At 39.6% G+C, this 13,813-nt stretch overlaps 1 protein-coding gene across 1 annotated transcript in view; it reads left to right on the forward strand.

The window, feature by feature from the left end:
- Positions 1-13,813, forward strand: part of ESR1 (estrogen receptor 1) — a 294,637-nt gene that overhangs the window by 254,244 nt on the left and 26,580 nt on the right. Inside the window, exon 8 of the mRNA XM_063098375.1 lies at positions 4,372-4,505. Within this exon, the coding sequence (XP_062954445.1) occupies positions 4,372-4,505 (134 nt within the window). The remainder of the gene's footprint in view (positions 1-4,371; positions 4,506-13,813) is intronic.

The following is a 13,813-nucleotide window of genomic DNA, read 5'->3' on the forward strand; positions in this document are numbered from 1 at the left end:
TTCTTTCTGATGCTGTTGATTTATCTATTCCCTCTGAAATTGAGTGAAATGTTCTAGTCTGATTTGCTCTTTGAACTTAGTGTGGAATATTTTGGTAGGACCTTGAAAAGGAAGCCCTGAGCACAGTGTGTGATGACCTTAGTAGACAATGATGGGTTCCTTCGCATCAGGCAGGTGATGAGTGACTGTCTAATATTCAAAGTCCATGTGGATTTGTACCAGATCATAGGTCAACTCAACAAATCACTTGCTTCCTAGCTCACATGGCAGGCCTTTTCACCTTGTAATAATGCTAGTGAGAGACGTACAGGTGCCACATAATCAGCCAGTCACTGGAATTCAGGCAACATTCTAATGATTTACCAAAATATCATCGAGACCATCAAAGTACATGATATTTTATTCATTACACAAATAGTGGATTGGCTGAAGTATTTAGACCAACTGAGTTGTTCCCACTGAAAAAGACAGTGAGCTTATTCTTATGGAGACATCAGCATAAACTTCTTCTAACCTCTTACAACACTGCTTAAAAATTGCAGCTTCATGGCATTAAATATCCCCCAGGAGCCTGCAAAGGTCAGACTTGCACCTCTAAAAACATGAAGCACCTATGTTTGCATGGAAGGTAGGCAAAGATTAATAGATGGTGTGTGTCCCTCCATATCCCCTAAAGGAAAACACACATGCACAGGTGCGCGCGCGCGCACACACACACACACACACACACACACACACACACACACACACACACAGCGAGAACTGAATTGAGACTTTGGAGTATGCACCGTCTCCGAGGGCATGGTCCATGGCTACCACTGGGTACCGCAGAAGCAAGTATGTACTATAATAAATGCTGGTTAGGAAAAACATGATATCCAGTGAGAAGAGGCTGAGAAAAACACACTCTTGCTGGAAGAGTTAAGAACAAGCTCCTCATGGGAAAATGTGGGAGACTATTAAAAAGGGACAAGAAGAAGGAGAATTGTTAAGATTCCACTTTCTCAGTTTCTGAACTGAACTTTTGCTCACAGCAGGTGAACACAGGCTCCCTCCCAGCTGAGACGTCCCCCCCTGCCGGTGTGCAGTCTGTTACATAAACAGAGACTTTCTACTGAGAAAGGAACATTTCTCTATTTTGGCTATGAGTTGTTATTTTTAAAGCTTCATCCTCAAACATTTTCCCCTATGCTTGTTTGTTTTTTCACTAGAAAGAAAATGTACTACTTAAAAAAATTCAACTACATGACAAGAAAAACCCACTTCTAGTACCCACTTGAGGCTGACTGACCCTTTGGTGTGACCACTCTCTCATCCCTGTGTTGAGCAGTATGGCCTTTAAAGTTTCCTCTCAGCTTATACAGAGCTTCCATGCATCCAGATTTCCACAGTCAAAGCAAAATGCACGTGGTGATTGTTGTCCAGATACTTCAGGTTGAAAGGCCTACCTCTCCCCTGACATATATGTATCTATCTATTTATCAGTATATCTATAGCTAACACTTAAATGTAGTCCCCACTGCATGCCACACTCTCTTCTAAACATGTTACATAAAAATTCATTTAACTTTATCTGGGAATATTATGATAATTGCTTCAATATTAACGTGGTTTAGATTTTAGGAGACAGACTTTAGATCTAAGAGGCTTTCCTTCTATACCTTTTCCGGGAAATATATCCCAATGCGATGCACCTGTCTTTCTTCTTGTCTGTCTTGCTCCCATTCTAGATCTCCATATTAGCAATGCCATAGCTTTCTTCTTGTGCCTTAATGTTGGACACAAGGACTAGTGAATAATACTCCCTGTATTAGTCCGTTTTGTGTTACTATAGCAGAATACATTTGACTGGGTAATTTATAAAGAACAGAGGTTTATTTGGCTCAGGATTCTGGGACAGCTGCATCTGGTGCAGGCCTCAGGCTGCTTCTACTCATGGCGGAAAGTAGCAGGCAGCCGACGGGTACAAGCAGGCAAGAGGAAGTGAGAGAGAGAGAGGAGGTGCCAGGGCCTTTTAAACAACCAGCTCTCATGGGAACTAAAAGAGTGAGAACTCACTCATTACTCCCCCCAGCATTAATCCATTAATGAGGGATCTGCCCCCATGACTCAAACTGTCACACTGGGGATCAGATTTCCACGAGTTCTGGGAGGACAATACATCCAAGCTCCATCACTCCCTCAATAAATCTTTTTGAATGAATCAAAGTAGAGCAAGAAAGGGAAAAAAGAAAATCTTATTGTTGGAATTCCTTCTTCTAGTTGGTAGGCAGTTTTGAGTCCTAATTCCCTTTTTTGAAAAATGGGAAAAATAATACTAATCTTAAAGGTCAGTTATCTGAAAGAAATGAATGCATCAAAAGTGCCTAGCATATTTCAAGTCAGTGTGAAAAAGATGATTTGTTCTGTAAATGGTGTTAAGAAAACTAACTAGCTACCTGGAAGAAATATTAAGCTGAATCCCCGTCTCACATCTTTCACCAAAATAAATTCTAAATGATGGTTGCATAACTCTGTAAATGTACTCTTTAAATGGATGAATTATATGGTATGTGATTATGTCTAAATAATGTTGTTATAAAAATGAATAAATCCCATACAACAAAAGATTTAAATTAAAGACATGGATCGATACTATAAGAAAACATAATATAAATTTTAATATGTTATTGAAAGGGACTGTGATCTTTTCAAGCAAGATATACCGTTCTAGAGCCGTAAATGAAAAGTTTGATAAATTTGATTCTGTAATAATTAAAAATTTCCAGAAAATACCAGAAACAAAATCAAAAGAAAAACATGACAAACCATTTGAAAAATATTAAAAATACAGATGAGGGCCAATTACTGTAATATATAAAGAGCTCTTGAGAATCAATGTGAAAATGACCAGTAACCCAACGGAAAAATATGGGTAAATGACAAGAGCGGGCAGCTCAGAGTAAGAGCTTGTACCTATATTCTCCTACCTACAGTCTATTGGTACAAGCTCTTTGAAAGCAATGTTTGAGCTACCTGTAAAAATCAAAAATATGTAAGTCCTCTGATCTAGCAATTCTGCTTCTGGAAATTTATTCTGTAGTTTTCTATCCATGTGTCCAAAGACATAAACATAAGAATAGTCATTAAATAAAATGTTTGTAACAGCAAAATACTTGAAATCAAGTTAAATGTCAACCAACAAAGAGGTGGTTAAAGAAATTATAGAATTTGGTTCAGTGAAAAGCTATTCAATTGTTGAGTTCTTCAGTTGGTGAAGAACTCCAAGATTTATTAATTAAAAACAACACAAGGTGCTAAATGATGTGTTTAGTGTTTGTTTAGTAAAACACGTGTTTTAAATGCTTATATATTTCACAAATATATGTTTGCTTATGCACAGAATATTTTAACTTCTTCCTGACCACCCTTGAACACATCATGCCCCCAATTCAACTTTTGAACAGAAAGAGTGAATGAATTCCTTTCATATGTAGTATTTCACTTAAATTCTGCAACGATCCAATGAAAAGATACTGACACCTGCATTTTTACAAATTACATGTTATGAACCTTTGGGTTTGTTTATTTAATAGTTGCAACTACTAATGTTAAACCCTTGATGCCAAGGCTCTGTTATGTAGGAAGAAAGCCTTAACTTCTTCTAAAGTTTTAGAACATCCTTCATCACCTGATATTTTCCTGTTCTCCCAGATTCATCTCCTGTCTCCTCACCTCCAACTCACTGCTCTATGTTTCTTTATGGTGCTCCTCCTTTGCACGTTTAGGACCCTCTTCCAATGATGTGTTCACACCTCTGTTTGATGAAATCCTACATTCTCTTACCTGTCTTCTTCAGAGGTTTCACCTGTCATCCTCTGCAACACCAATGTTGTCAACCTAACCACAGTCCACAGAAATTGTAGTTTTTCCTGTACTTCAAAAGCACTTCAAAATACATTAGGAGTTCTACTAGTTCAAGGCCATGAGCATCTTGAGAGCAGAAGCCCTGTCTTTATTCCTGTAACTACCACAATTTCTAGAACCCAGTAGCAGATCAATAAATATTTGTTAGAAAAAATATTTACTTGAGTCTTAATCATTTTTGATTACCCATGGGTTGAAGAACTCCATATTTAACTGGCAGATTTGGGGATTGAACAATATATCTCTTCTAAAAATTTGAAATGAGAATGTTCTATTGATGGAAAACCTTTTTTGTATTGCCTTCTAGAATTCAAATGAATGTTGATGCTGCATGAAGAGAATGGGCTATAGTTTTTTGTTACAGATTTGGAGTCAGTAGAATTTTTATCAATGCAAACCCCATCATGTCTTGTGGAATCTTTTCCTTCCTCTAATAATTTTTTTTTCTTTGCTGCATTTTCATAGGAACCAGGGGAAATGTGTAGAGGGCATGGTGGAGATCTTTGACATGTTGCTGGCTACGTCATCTCGGTTCCGTATGATGAATGTTCAGGGAGAGGAGTTTGTGTGCCTCAAATCTATCATTTTGCTTAATTCTGGTGAGTTGAGAATGTGAAAGAACTTAACACTGGGTTGCTGGAAAAAATATTTATTTGTATTTTTCAACCAGATACAATCTACCCACTACAAAGGCATAATTTCATAAATTAAAACAAACTACTGACATATTTAAAATAACCCGTCATCACTGTAGATTACTTATAGAGCTAGAACCATGCTGGTCAAATATGATGACAATAAATGAAAAATGATAATTGGACATTAAATCAAATAGCCTTTTGTTGAAATATTTGCATCCTTTCACAGATGTGGAGATGTTTTTATTAAAATGGTACCTGTACATAGACCTATGCCTGTTGATAGCAAGTCAGAAAGCAAGTACACTAAGTGAATTTGTTAAGAAACTGTAGTCAATTCCAAGCTCCAGATAATAAAGAAAAAGAGTTGTTTGATACAGACTATGTTTCTGATCAAAACTGATTAGCTAAAAATAGGGTTGGCTTAGAGATAGAAAAACCTGGTCCTAAAACTGAGGGACATGGAATACAGTAAATTGGTCCAGCTTAGAGGGAAATTTTCTTTTGGATTATGAAGTCTAATCCTACTATCCCCTCCTATTTATTCATTTGAGAAAGCTTAGCTCAGAGAAGCATCTGTTTTTGTTTTTTGTTTTTGTTTTGGTAGTGGGGTTGGCTATTGTATAGAGTCACTCCAGGTCACCCAGGTGAAAACTATGGCTCAGTCTGAATTAGCATCCTTACTCCTCCAAGCCCCCTCAATATTTGGATCTGAGCACTAGATCTACAGTCCGTGGGGCCTGAATCTTACCCTTGGGTGTCAGCTGCACAGCAGATGCCCTAACCTTCACCTTCACCCCCAGCCCCACTTCACGCCTCTAGCTTCATTCTCATATAGAAGTCACAGCTGTTTTGAAGCCCTGGACAGATTTAATTTCTTATACCATTAGATACAGTCTCAAATTTCTCAGTTGCTGAACCGCAGTTTGTATTGATCACATACATGGAGAATCAGCACTTCCTTCTCTTTTCCCATGTTTTTGTCTCTTCCTGATGAATGTATATCCCTTCCCACCTCCCTTAACAATTTTGCACTTCTCTTCCCCATCAATGCTGGTAACCTACACTGCTTAATGGTTACCACCGTAATCATTCTCACTTATCAACTGATAAATAGAAATCTGTATTATTACACTAGGCAAGGGCTGAATTGCAGAATGAAGTTCCATGCAAAATAATGTGATCTACACTAAGGAAGTGATTACCACTCCATTCAAGTTTCTGGTTCCACTCACATGCATTGTGCTTTTCATTTCAGTCATTTGTCCTGTGCGTTGAAGGGTCCAGAGCCCACAATGGCTCTTTATTGGATGAAAGTTCTGGGAGCAGTGCCACTCGGCTGCACGGTGCCAGGTCCTGAACCTGCTCCTCCTTTGGTGGAGGGCTGGCATGCGCTGATGGCTTTCATGTGGGGAATCTAACTTCAGGGAAGGCCTATCGAGTGTTGGGACTTTTCCCCCACTTGAACCAAGAAAGAATACCCCAGATAGGAAGTGATATTAGCCAGAGTTGTATAATCGACACAGTGGAAGTTCTGAGCTTGGCAATCCAAAAAATTTTCTTTAGATCCATACGGCCTTTTCCTGCATTGTTGTTCTGTTTCTTTTCCTATGATAGGGTGGGTTTAAAAAAAAAAAAATTATACAAAAATGTCAAGACTTTTGCCATCAAAACACTGGATTCCCAGAACCAGATTTTATACATCCAGGAGGGAAAAGCTTTCAGCTCTCATGAGAAAGTCTTTTTATTAAGGATTGGCACCACACCTGCAAAATTGCATTGCCGACTGCAGGCTTGGCCCTTCATCTAACTCCTTCTCACACTAGTTACACTTTCATATGCTGTCCTTGTCCCTTCACCTCTTTCTTAGCATCTTCTGTGCACCTCCTTGCTCTTAAGGGTTGGAACGCTGTTTTGAAAGTACAAGACTCTGTATATCGACGGAGTGTACAGTTGTCTTTTTCATGAGATAACAGGGCGACAGCTCGTCGTTTCTGCCAAGGACGGGGCTGCTGGCTCAGGACAGCAGGAGGAAAATGGAAGCAGTCTCTCAACCTGTGAAAGTGAAGCCACCCTTCTCACTACCAAAGGGAGATGTGTTTCAGAAAAGCAGATCTGCTGCTGAGCACAGCTCCTCATGTCTCATATTGCTCCTGAAAAACAGAAGCGAAGAGGGCAAGACTCTGAAACACAATTGTGTGGGATTGGCAGCTTTTTCAGAGTAAAAAAAAAAAAAGTCACGGGAAGGTTACCACGATCAACCATTCTTCCACCCAGCTGGAGGTATGGATTTTTCTAAGCACTCAACCAATTCATGGTTCTGATCTGGGGCATCTTTTTACCTATCATGAGACAAATTACAAGATGACTAACTTCAGGAATGTCTGACAGAAGCCAGGCTGGAAATGATTCAGGAAACCTGAGCTCGGAGATGCCTTTCTTTCTTTTTTTTTTTTTCTTGGCAGCTGGCCAGTATCGGGATCCAAACCCTTGACCTTGGTGTTATAACACTGTGCTCTAACCAACTGAGCTAATGTCCACCTCTTAGAAGATGCCTTTCTGATGCCTGCAAAACAAAAATCTCTGTGTTTGGAGGAACCTAAGGGCTTGTGTTGAGCCCCAGTTACCAAAGTCTGAGGAGGCTGGGTTTATATTGGCCCTGACTTTGGGGCAGAGGCACAAAGGGAATAGAAAGGAATTATGAGGACCTGCTGGGAACGTCGTTCTGGAAGTCTTGAGAGGGTCTCCCAAATGCCAGCATATCCATGGGAATCCCTCTTCCCAGCTCTTTAGGAGAGGGAGATATTCGTCTTGATTTCTGCCTCATTTAGAATAATTTATTACCTTGCTTGCAGAAGCCCAGAATCATCCATAGGACAAACCCTGTTTGTTTTTCCACTCCACACCAAAGGACAGAGGCATTCCTGTTCATCCAAAGATGCCTTAGCACAATCAATGCCAGCTCCCAGGTGTTCTGGAAACTAGCTGGACAGAGCTCAAGAGTAGGATAAACAAGAGCGGAGCAGATGAGCTTGGGGCAAAGCCTGTGGAAGCAGTGGAGGAAGGATGCAGGTGGAGCTGCAAAGGGGGAACGAGAAGGAAACTCTGGGTCTGCTCATGGTGTTCCTTCTGCCCAAGGTGATTTCAGTTCTTCATGATAACTCAAATATTTCTAATTTTTCTAGGCATAGCTCAGATCTCACCTTGTTCAGGAAGTCTTGCTACTATTTAAGGCCATAATGAATTTTCCTTCTCTAGACTATTTTAATTCTTAAGAGTCAGTGCCACACAATCTAGCATTTGGTTAGTTGATTGACTGATTCAGTGATTCAACATGCATTGAGTACCTACTATGAACTTTGTGCCAAATATACAAAAACAAATGTCACAATTCTGTGGGGATTTTTTCTTTCAGTTTTTTAGTTTAACCTGGATTGTTCTCTTGTTCTTTATACATGTATTTTCTAATTTCCCTGTATACTATTTATACTTTAAAAATTTTTTTTGTATTCCTCATAGTCTTAAGCCTATGGACTGTCAACCGATATTAAGTCATTTAATAGATGCTTATTTGCTGGACATGGCCAGGAGGACTTGGAAAGTCCCCATTTTTCCCATGTTGCTCCTGCCATTCTGAAACATGTCATCTTTTTCAGTGTACTATAGATTTAGACAATGCGAAGCTATTAAATGCAAAAAATAATGCCCATCTCCTTGGGTTATTGTGGATAAGGGGGAAATCGCATATACAGTGTCTGATGCAGTTCATGGAACGTAGTAGGCCCTCAGTCAATGGCAGCTATCATCATCACTGATGAGAATCTATGGCTTAAATGGAATGGCTTCATGTCTTTTTCAATAAAATTAAGTGCTTGAGTTTAAAGGCCTCTGGCCAGTCTTAAAAAAGAAATGGTATAGGGACTCAACATTATAATAATAACACAGACTGTAACTGTGACCCTAAGACTGTTAATTGTTCTGCTTAATTATGCTTAGGAAAATTTTAAAGTAAGGTTTATCTCATGGATAATTGACTGTGATTTGAACCTTCATATTAAAGGACCTTGAAATCTCTGTGGTGAATCACCGTGGAATCACCATGTGTTCACTCATCAGAAAGCAGGTGACCCTATTTCTTATCCTCATAACCCCTCAGAATCCACTCCAGTACTTTTTAGTACCCTTTTAGTGAATGGTTTTCAAGAGTCAAGAAATTTATGTGTCAAAGCTTTATATGTATAAATCCACAATCTCTACTAAAAGTTCGGTTTGGCCTTCAAATTCAATTTAATAATTATTTCTGAACTCCTTTTTGACCAAAATTCTATATGTTTAGTTTTGAATAGACTCAAGCACTTCACTCTCTAATAACACTATCCAATTAACTTTCTGGAGAGCTGGTCAGATACCTGCCTCCAGCTCCTCTGTCCTCTCCTGACCCAGGAACCAACTCCAGTTACCCGGAAGTCTTCTTTGTGCCTCCTGGTTCCCTGTGTCACCTGTAGCAGGACCATTTGTTACTCCTGAAATGGCTAATGCTATTCCTGTTCAGACATCATTTCTCTTTCAATTCATGGGGTAATGGAGAGGAATAAGAGTGAAAATCCATAGACGCATAAAAATGCAAGGTGAAAAGTCAAGGGAAAACAAGATACTAGAAAGAATTAAGGCGACATCCCTAAAGTGTGTATCAAAGTGTTTGTTTAGTGAAAAAAGGATATGGATTGTCGAACAGGAGCATATATATGAAACCTAAACACAAAATGATGCCGGCTTCTGTCTGTCATCTAGTTCTGCTTTGTTACTGTGGTGTATCTGGTCATTGCAGTGCCCTGATGAAACTCACGAAGCTGACGCTGAGGACATCCTGTCTGCCTCATATGTGTTCATCAGAGGCCACACTCCGGTCAAAGAAGCATTTATTTCATGATTAATTATAAAAAGTTCTTTTTTTTTTTTTTTTTTTGTCTTTTTGTGACCGGTAAGGGGATCACAACCCATGGCTTGGTGTCGCCCGCACTGCACTCACCCGCAGCGGGAGCGCCACTGCACTCACCTGCGGCGGGAGCGCCACTGCGCTCCCAAGCACCGCACTCTCCTGAGTGTGCCACGGGGCCGGCCCTCATTATAACAAGTTCTCATCACAAAGAATATTTCTTCTCTCCAGAGATAGATTATTTGCACTTGCTTCATATTATTAGACAGTTATTCAGAGCATTTATATTTTCAAGTTTAGAAATAAGACAATGATTCAGAGTCCCTATATTTAGATGAAAAAACATTTAAAACAAATATTGACTGTAAACATTGAGGATCATTAATTCTCAACAGTTGAAGGTTTCTGAAAGGAACAGGCCTTAAAAATTGCAAATGGGCACATTGTCGGTGTGCCCATTGTTGTCACATTGGAGAAGATTTGATTTTATTATCCTTTGGGTTCTTTGTTATGCCAAGATTCCTCTCCAGGGAGTCTGCTTCTTGTCATTATTTTGAGATAAGTGGCATGTCATAGTTATTAAATGGTTCATGGTCTCTTCTTCTCTGCCTGACTGAATTCTGTAGGCAGCCGACTCAACTTCTGGAACATTTTCCTACTACCAACTTCTGGTGTGTCCTTAACAAGCCTCACGGACTTCGTTAGTTTACTGGAAACATGGTGTGGCTTAGACTTTGTCATCCGAGTGGACTGGAATTCAAGAGAAGCAACTCTGCCACTTCCGGGGGGGGCGTGATAGATGCTCTCTGATAAGCTGCTTCCCTGAGCATAATGTGTAGAATAGAAATAATGATACCTAACTCACAGAATTGTTGTAACTGTTGAAAGAACGACCACACAGTTAGTAAAGCATCTCACACCACGCCTCGCACATAGTGGATGTGTACAAATGTTCGTGTGCTTTATCGACACTCGCCAAATACAAAAACCCTGGCTTTCGTCTCTGTGAAAGAAATTACGCTATTCTTCTTAACAGATAATGCATAAATTCCTTCCTGGAAACTCTGAGGCAGGATTTCACCCCTGCCACCTGGGGTTAAAAGACTGCACTGTCCTTCTGAACAGAATCATCTCAGGCCCCAGGAGTGGATGTGTTCCTGTGTCTGGTTGCAGACACCTCGTGGAGCTTCAGGAGAAGGTGAAGCTATTTATCATTTTGTTCCTTCCATGGCACCAGCAAAGTGTGGTGCCACCTCGCAGGTCTTTGGTTTGATGACCATTTTGTCCTGCAGTCTTCTAGGATCTAGAAATTATGTAAATTGGTTTTTCTTAAGCTTGAATGACATATGGACCTATATAAAAAGGGGAAAAATGCCCACAGACTCCCCCGGTGCTGATTTAAATGTTCTTAGTATTACAGTGCTGCTTAAATAAGAATAAGCATGTTTTTGCTTAAATGGACAACCGAATATAAATTCCAAATGTTTACAGCTCTTATGTAAGTATAAAAGAAATACAAATTCACAAATTAAATACAAACTAAAAGACAAACTGTTAATAACAATGTTTTGCAGAAATTAAGTTTTTGTTTGCAACATGCCTGGGGCAGACCTCTGGTTCCTTTGCATCTGACACGGACCTCTACCAAGAGCTTGTGCCTTAACTAGGGACTTCCACCACTTACTTGTGCTCTGAATTATCACAAATTTGCTTGTGCAGCATCATTTGGTTTTGGCAGGAACACATCATTTATGTATTTTGTTTGCTTCTGTTCTGTATTTATTTGAGATACTTAAAAATATAACTGCTAGATTCTAAGGCATTCATAAGCACTGGAGAAAAATGTGTTACTTAGGAAACAGTTCAGGGTTATATAGATTATCTAGACTGGTGTGTCTCAATATAGACTATATATTTCAATAATCATAGGGGGGTTCTTTGAAAAAAATCCTTGTGTGGGAACCAACACCCAGAGATTCTGATGTAATTGGTCCAGAGCAGTACCAGACTATTAGTATTTGCTTAAAACTCCCCACTAAGGCTCATACTTGTATTTGTGACCAGGATTGAGAAGTATTCATCTAACTGATGCAGAACATTTTGATATAAATGTCTTCATGATATCTTCTAGAACATCATTAAGACAAAAGCATAAAATTTTAAAATTCGAAAAAATAATCTAAGGTCTGGTGAGAATCCATCTTTAATTCTCAGGACTCTGTGGAACTATTGGTGTAGATCATAAAACTTCTGCTAAAATAAAATAAGTTGCTAGTATATTATAATACTAACCATTCTGCAAACTGCAAGTGAGCAACTGCTCATACTTAGAACTGTGCCGAGCACTCGGGGCATAAAAATGAGTGAAGTCTGCTTCTTTCATGGACAGGGTTGTGCAGGGGGCATGGACAATTAAGTAGTTATTTCAATATCATTAGATCAGGTCTGCAATGAAAGTAAGCACTGAGTGCTGCAGAGACCCCACAATGAGGCCTTTAGCTGAGGATTGATACTTTAACTGAGTTTAGAGGATGAGTAGGATTAGCTGGAATCAGAAGGGCAAGGGGGAAAGTTCTGGCTCCAACTTTAAACTAGCAGTGAGGGCCTCATCAACCACTGATCCTCTACTTATTTGTATCCTCATCTTTTAAATAGGAATAATAATTCCAAACAGTGCTGTCAACCCTATAGGTTTATTATGGTATATAAGATAGTTTAAACACTTAAGCTAATATCACCATTACTAATATAGTTCATTTTTTAGGGGGGAAATATTAAGCAACCTAATATCCTGCCAAGATTTTGGAGTCAAGATCTTCCTGTCCTAATCAAAGTTCTAGAGCTAGAGTCAGGTCCTCTATTTGGAAAGGCCTTAGGTGCTCTCCCGCTGCCCGTGTGCCCGGCATACTGACTATAGCCGCAAAGTGTATTGACACTTGAACTGAAGAAAGCCATGAGAAAACAAGAGCAAAATTCCATGAATTTGCTCAGTCCAGAAACAAAATATCATTTTTAATTGTTTTTTTCCCCACAAGATATTTTTACTTGTTCAAAGAGTATTCTATTACGTATGCTTTCCTGAAAAATTGAAATGAAACAGTAAACTGTTCTGTAAAGTTTTGAGTCTAAAGGAAATATCACAGCACTTATTTGGAAGACCTCCTTCTGGGTCTGGTCTTTCTACTCACAGCCCTGTTGCTCCTTCTACCTGCTTCTTCACTTGGGTTGAAAAAAAGATGGAAAAGCTAACGCCTTGGGTTCCATCTTCCCCTGCCCGCCTGTCCCCATGGGGTCACTGAGCAGTACATCAGCCTCAGCTTCCTTCAGCACTTCCCCTGGAGGGCATGTAGCTATTTTGGTATACTGCAGTTGTTGAGGTTGACTCAGTTGTATTTTCTCTGAGTCTTCATATCTACTTCTTAAGTTTTACTTTTCTTCTGGCATAAAAGAAAAATAGCAATATCCCATGGAACTGAGTGATATCTATGACTTTGTAAACTATTATTTGTTAGTTTGACTATCATTTGTTGATGATTTACTACTTTCCTCATATCGTGCTGGAGATATGAAGTTGCCTTTAGTTGCTTCATCTGTAAAATGTGAAAAATAGTGGCAGGTGGTGGGAGGGCCCAAGGCAGGAGAGCCTCCCACAACCAAAGACTCAGGTGAAAGCCCCGGCCAATCTCCCACTGCCTGTGCAGAAGGCAAGAGAGCCTCCAGCAAAAGCGCTGCAAACACTGCTTCTATGTAGGTGGTCCACCATAGCCACCTCCACAGATACTGCCATTGCAAGGACAGCTCACCACCACAGTAGCAGCCAGGACAATCCTGCAGACAGACCATTGCACATTCTACTGCATTGACACAAGGAGAGTCACAAGTAAAGCCTGCAAATAAATGAAGAAGTCTTCCTCCTCAAAGCCCATTCCAGAGTGGTAGAAGAAACGGCTGCTCTACCAGATAACCAGACGTCAACATAGAGATGCTAGAAATATGAATAAACAAGAAAACATGATACCACCGAAGGAATACAGTAATTCTCAAGTACCTGATCCCACAGAGCAGGAAACCCTTGAAATGACTGAAAAGGAATTCCGAGCAATGATCATAAGAAAACTGAAAGAGATAAGAGAGGACTCAATTACAGAACACAATGAAATGAGAAAAAATATCCAGGATATGAAGGAGGAGTTTTACAAAGAGATGAATACCTTTAAAAAGAATGTAGCAGAACTCCTGGACTGAAAGATTCAGTCAATGAGGTAAAACACACAACTGAGAGCTTATGCAGCAATTAGAGGAAGCAGACGAAAGTATTTCAAATCTCAAGGAC

The sequence above is a fragment of the Cynocephalus volans genome, chromosome 5, assembly GCF_027409185.1.
Source record: "Cynocephalus volans isolate mCynVol1 chromosome 5, mCynVol1.pri, whole genome shotgun sequence".
In the NCBI taxonomy this organism is placed as follows: Eukaryota; Metazoa; Chordata; class Mammalia; order Dermoptera; family Cynocephalidae; genus Cynocephalus; species Cynocephalus volans.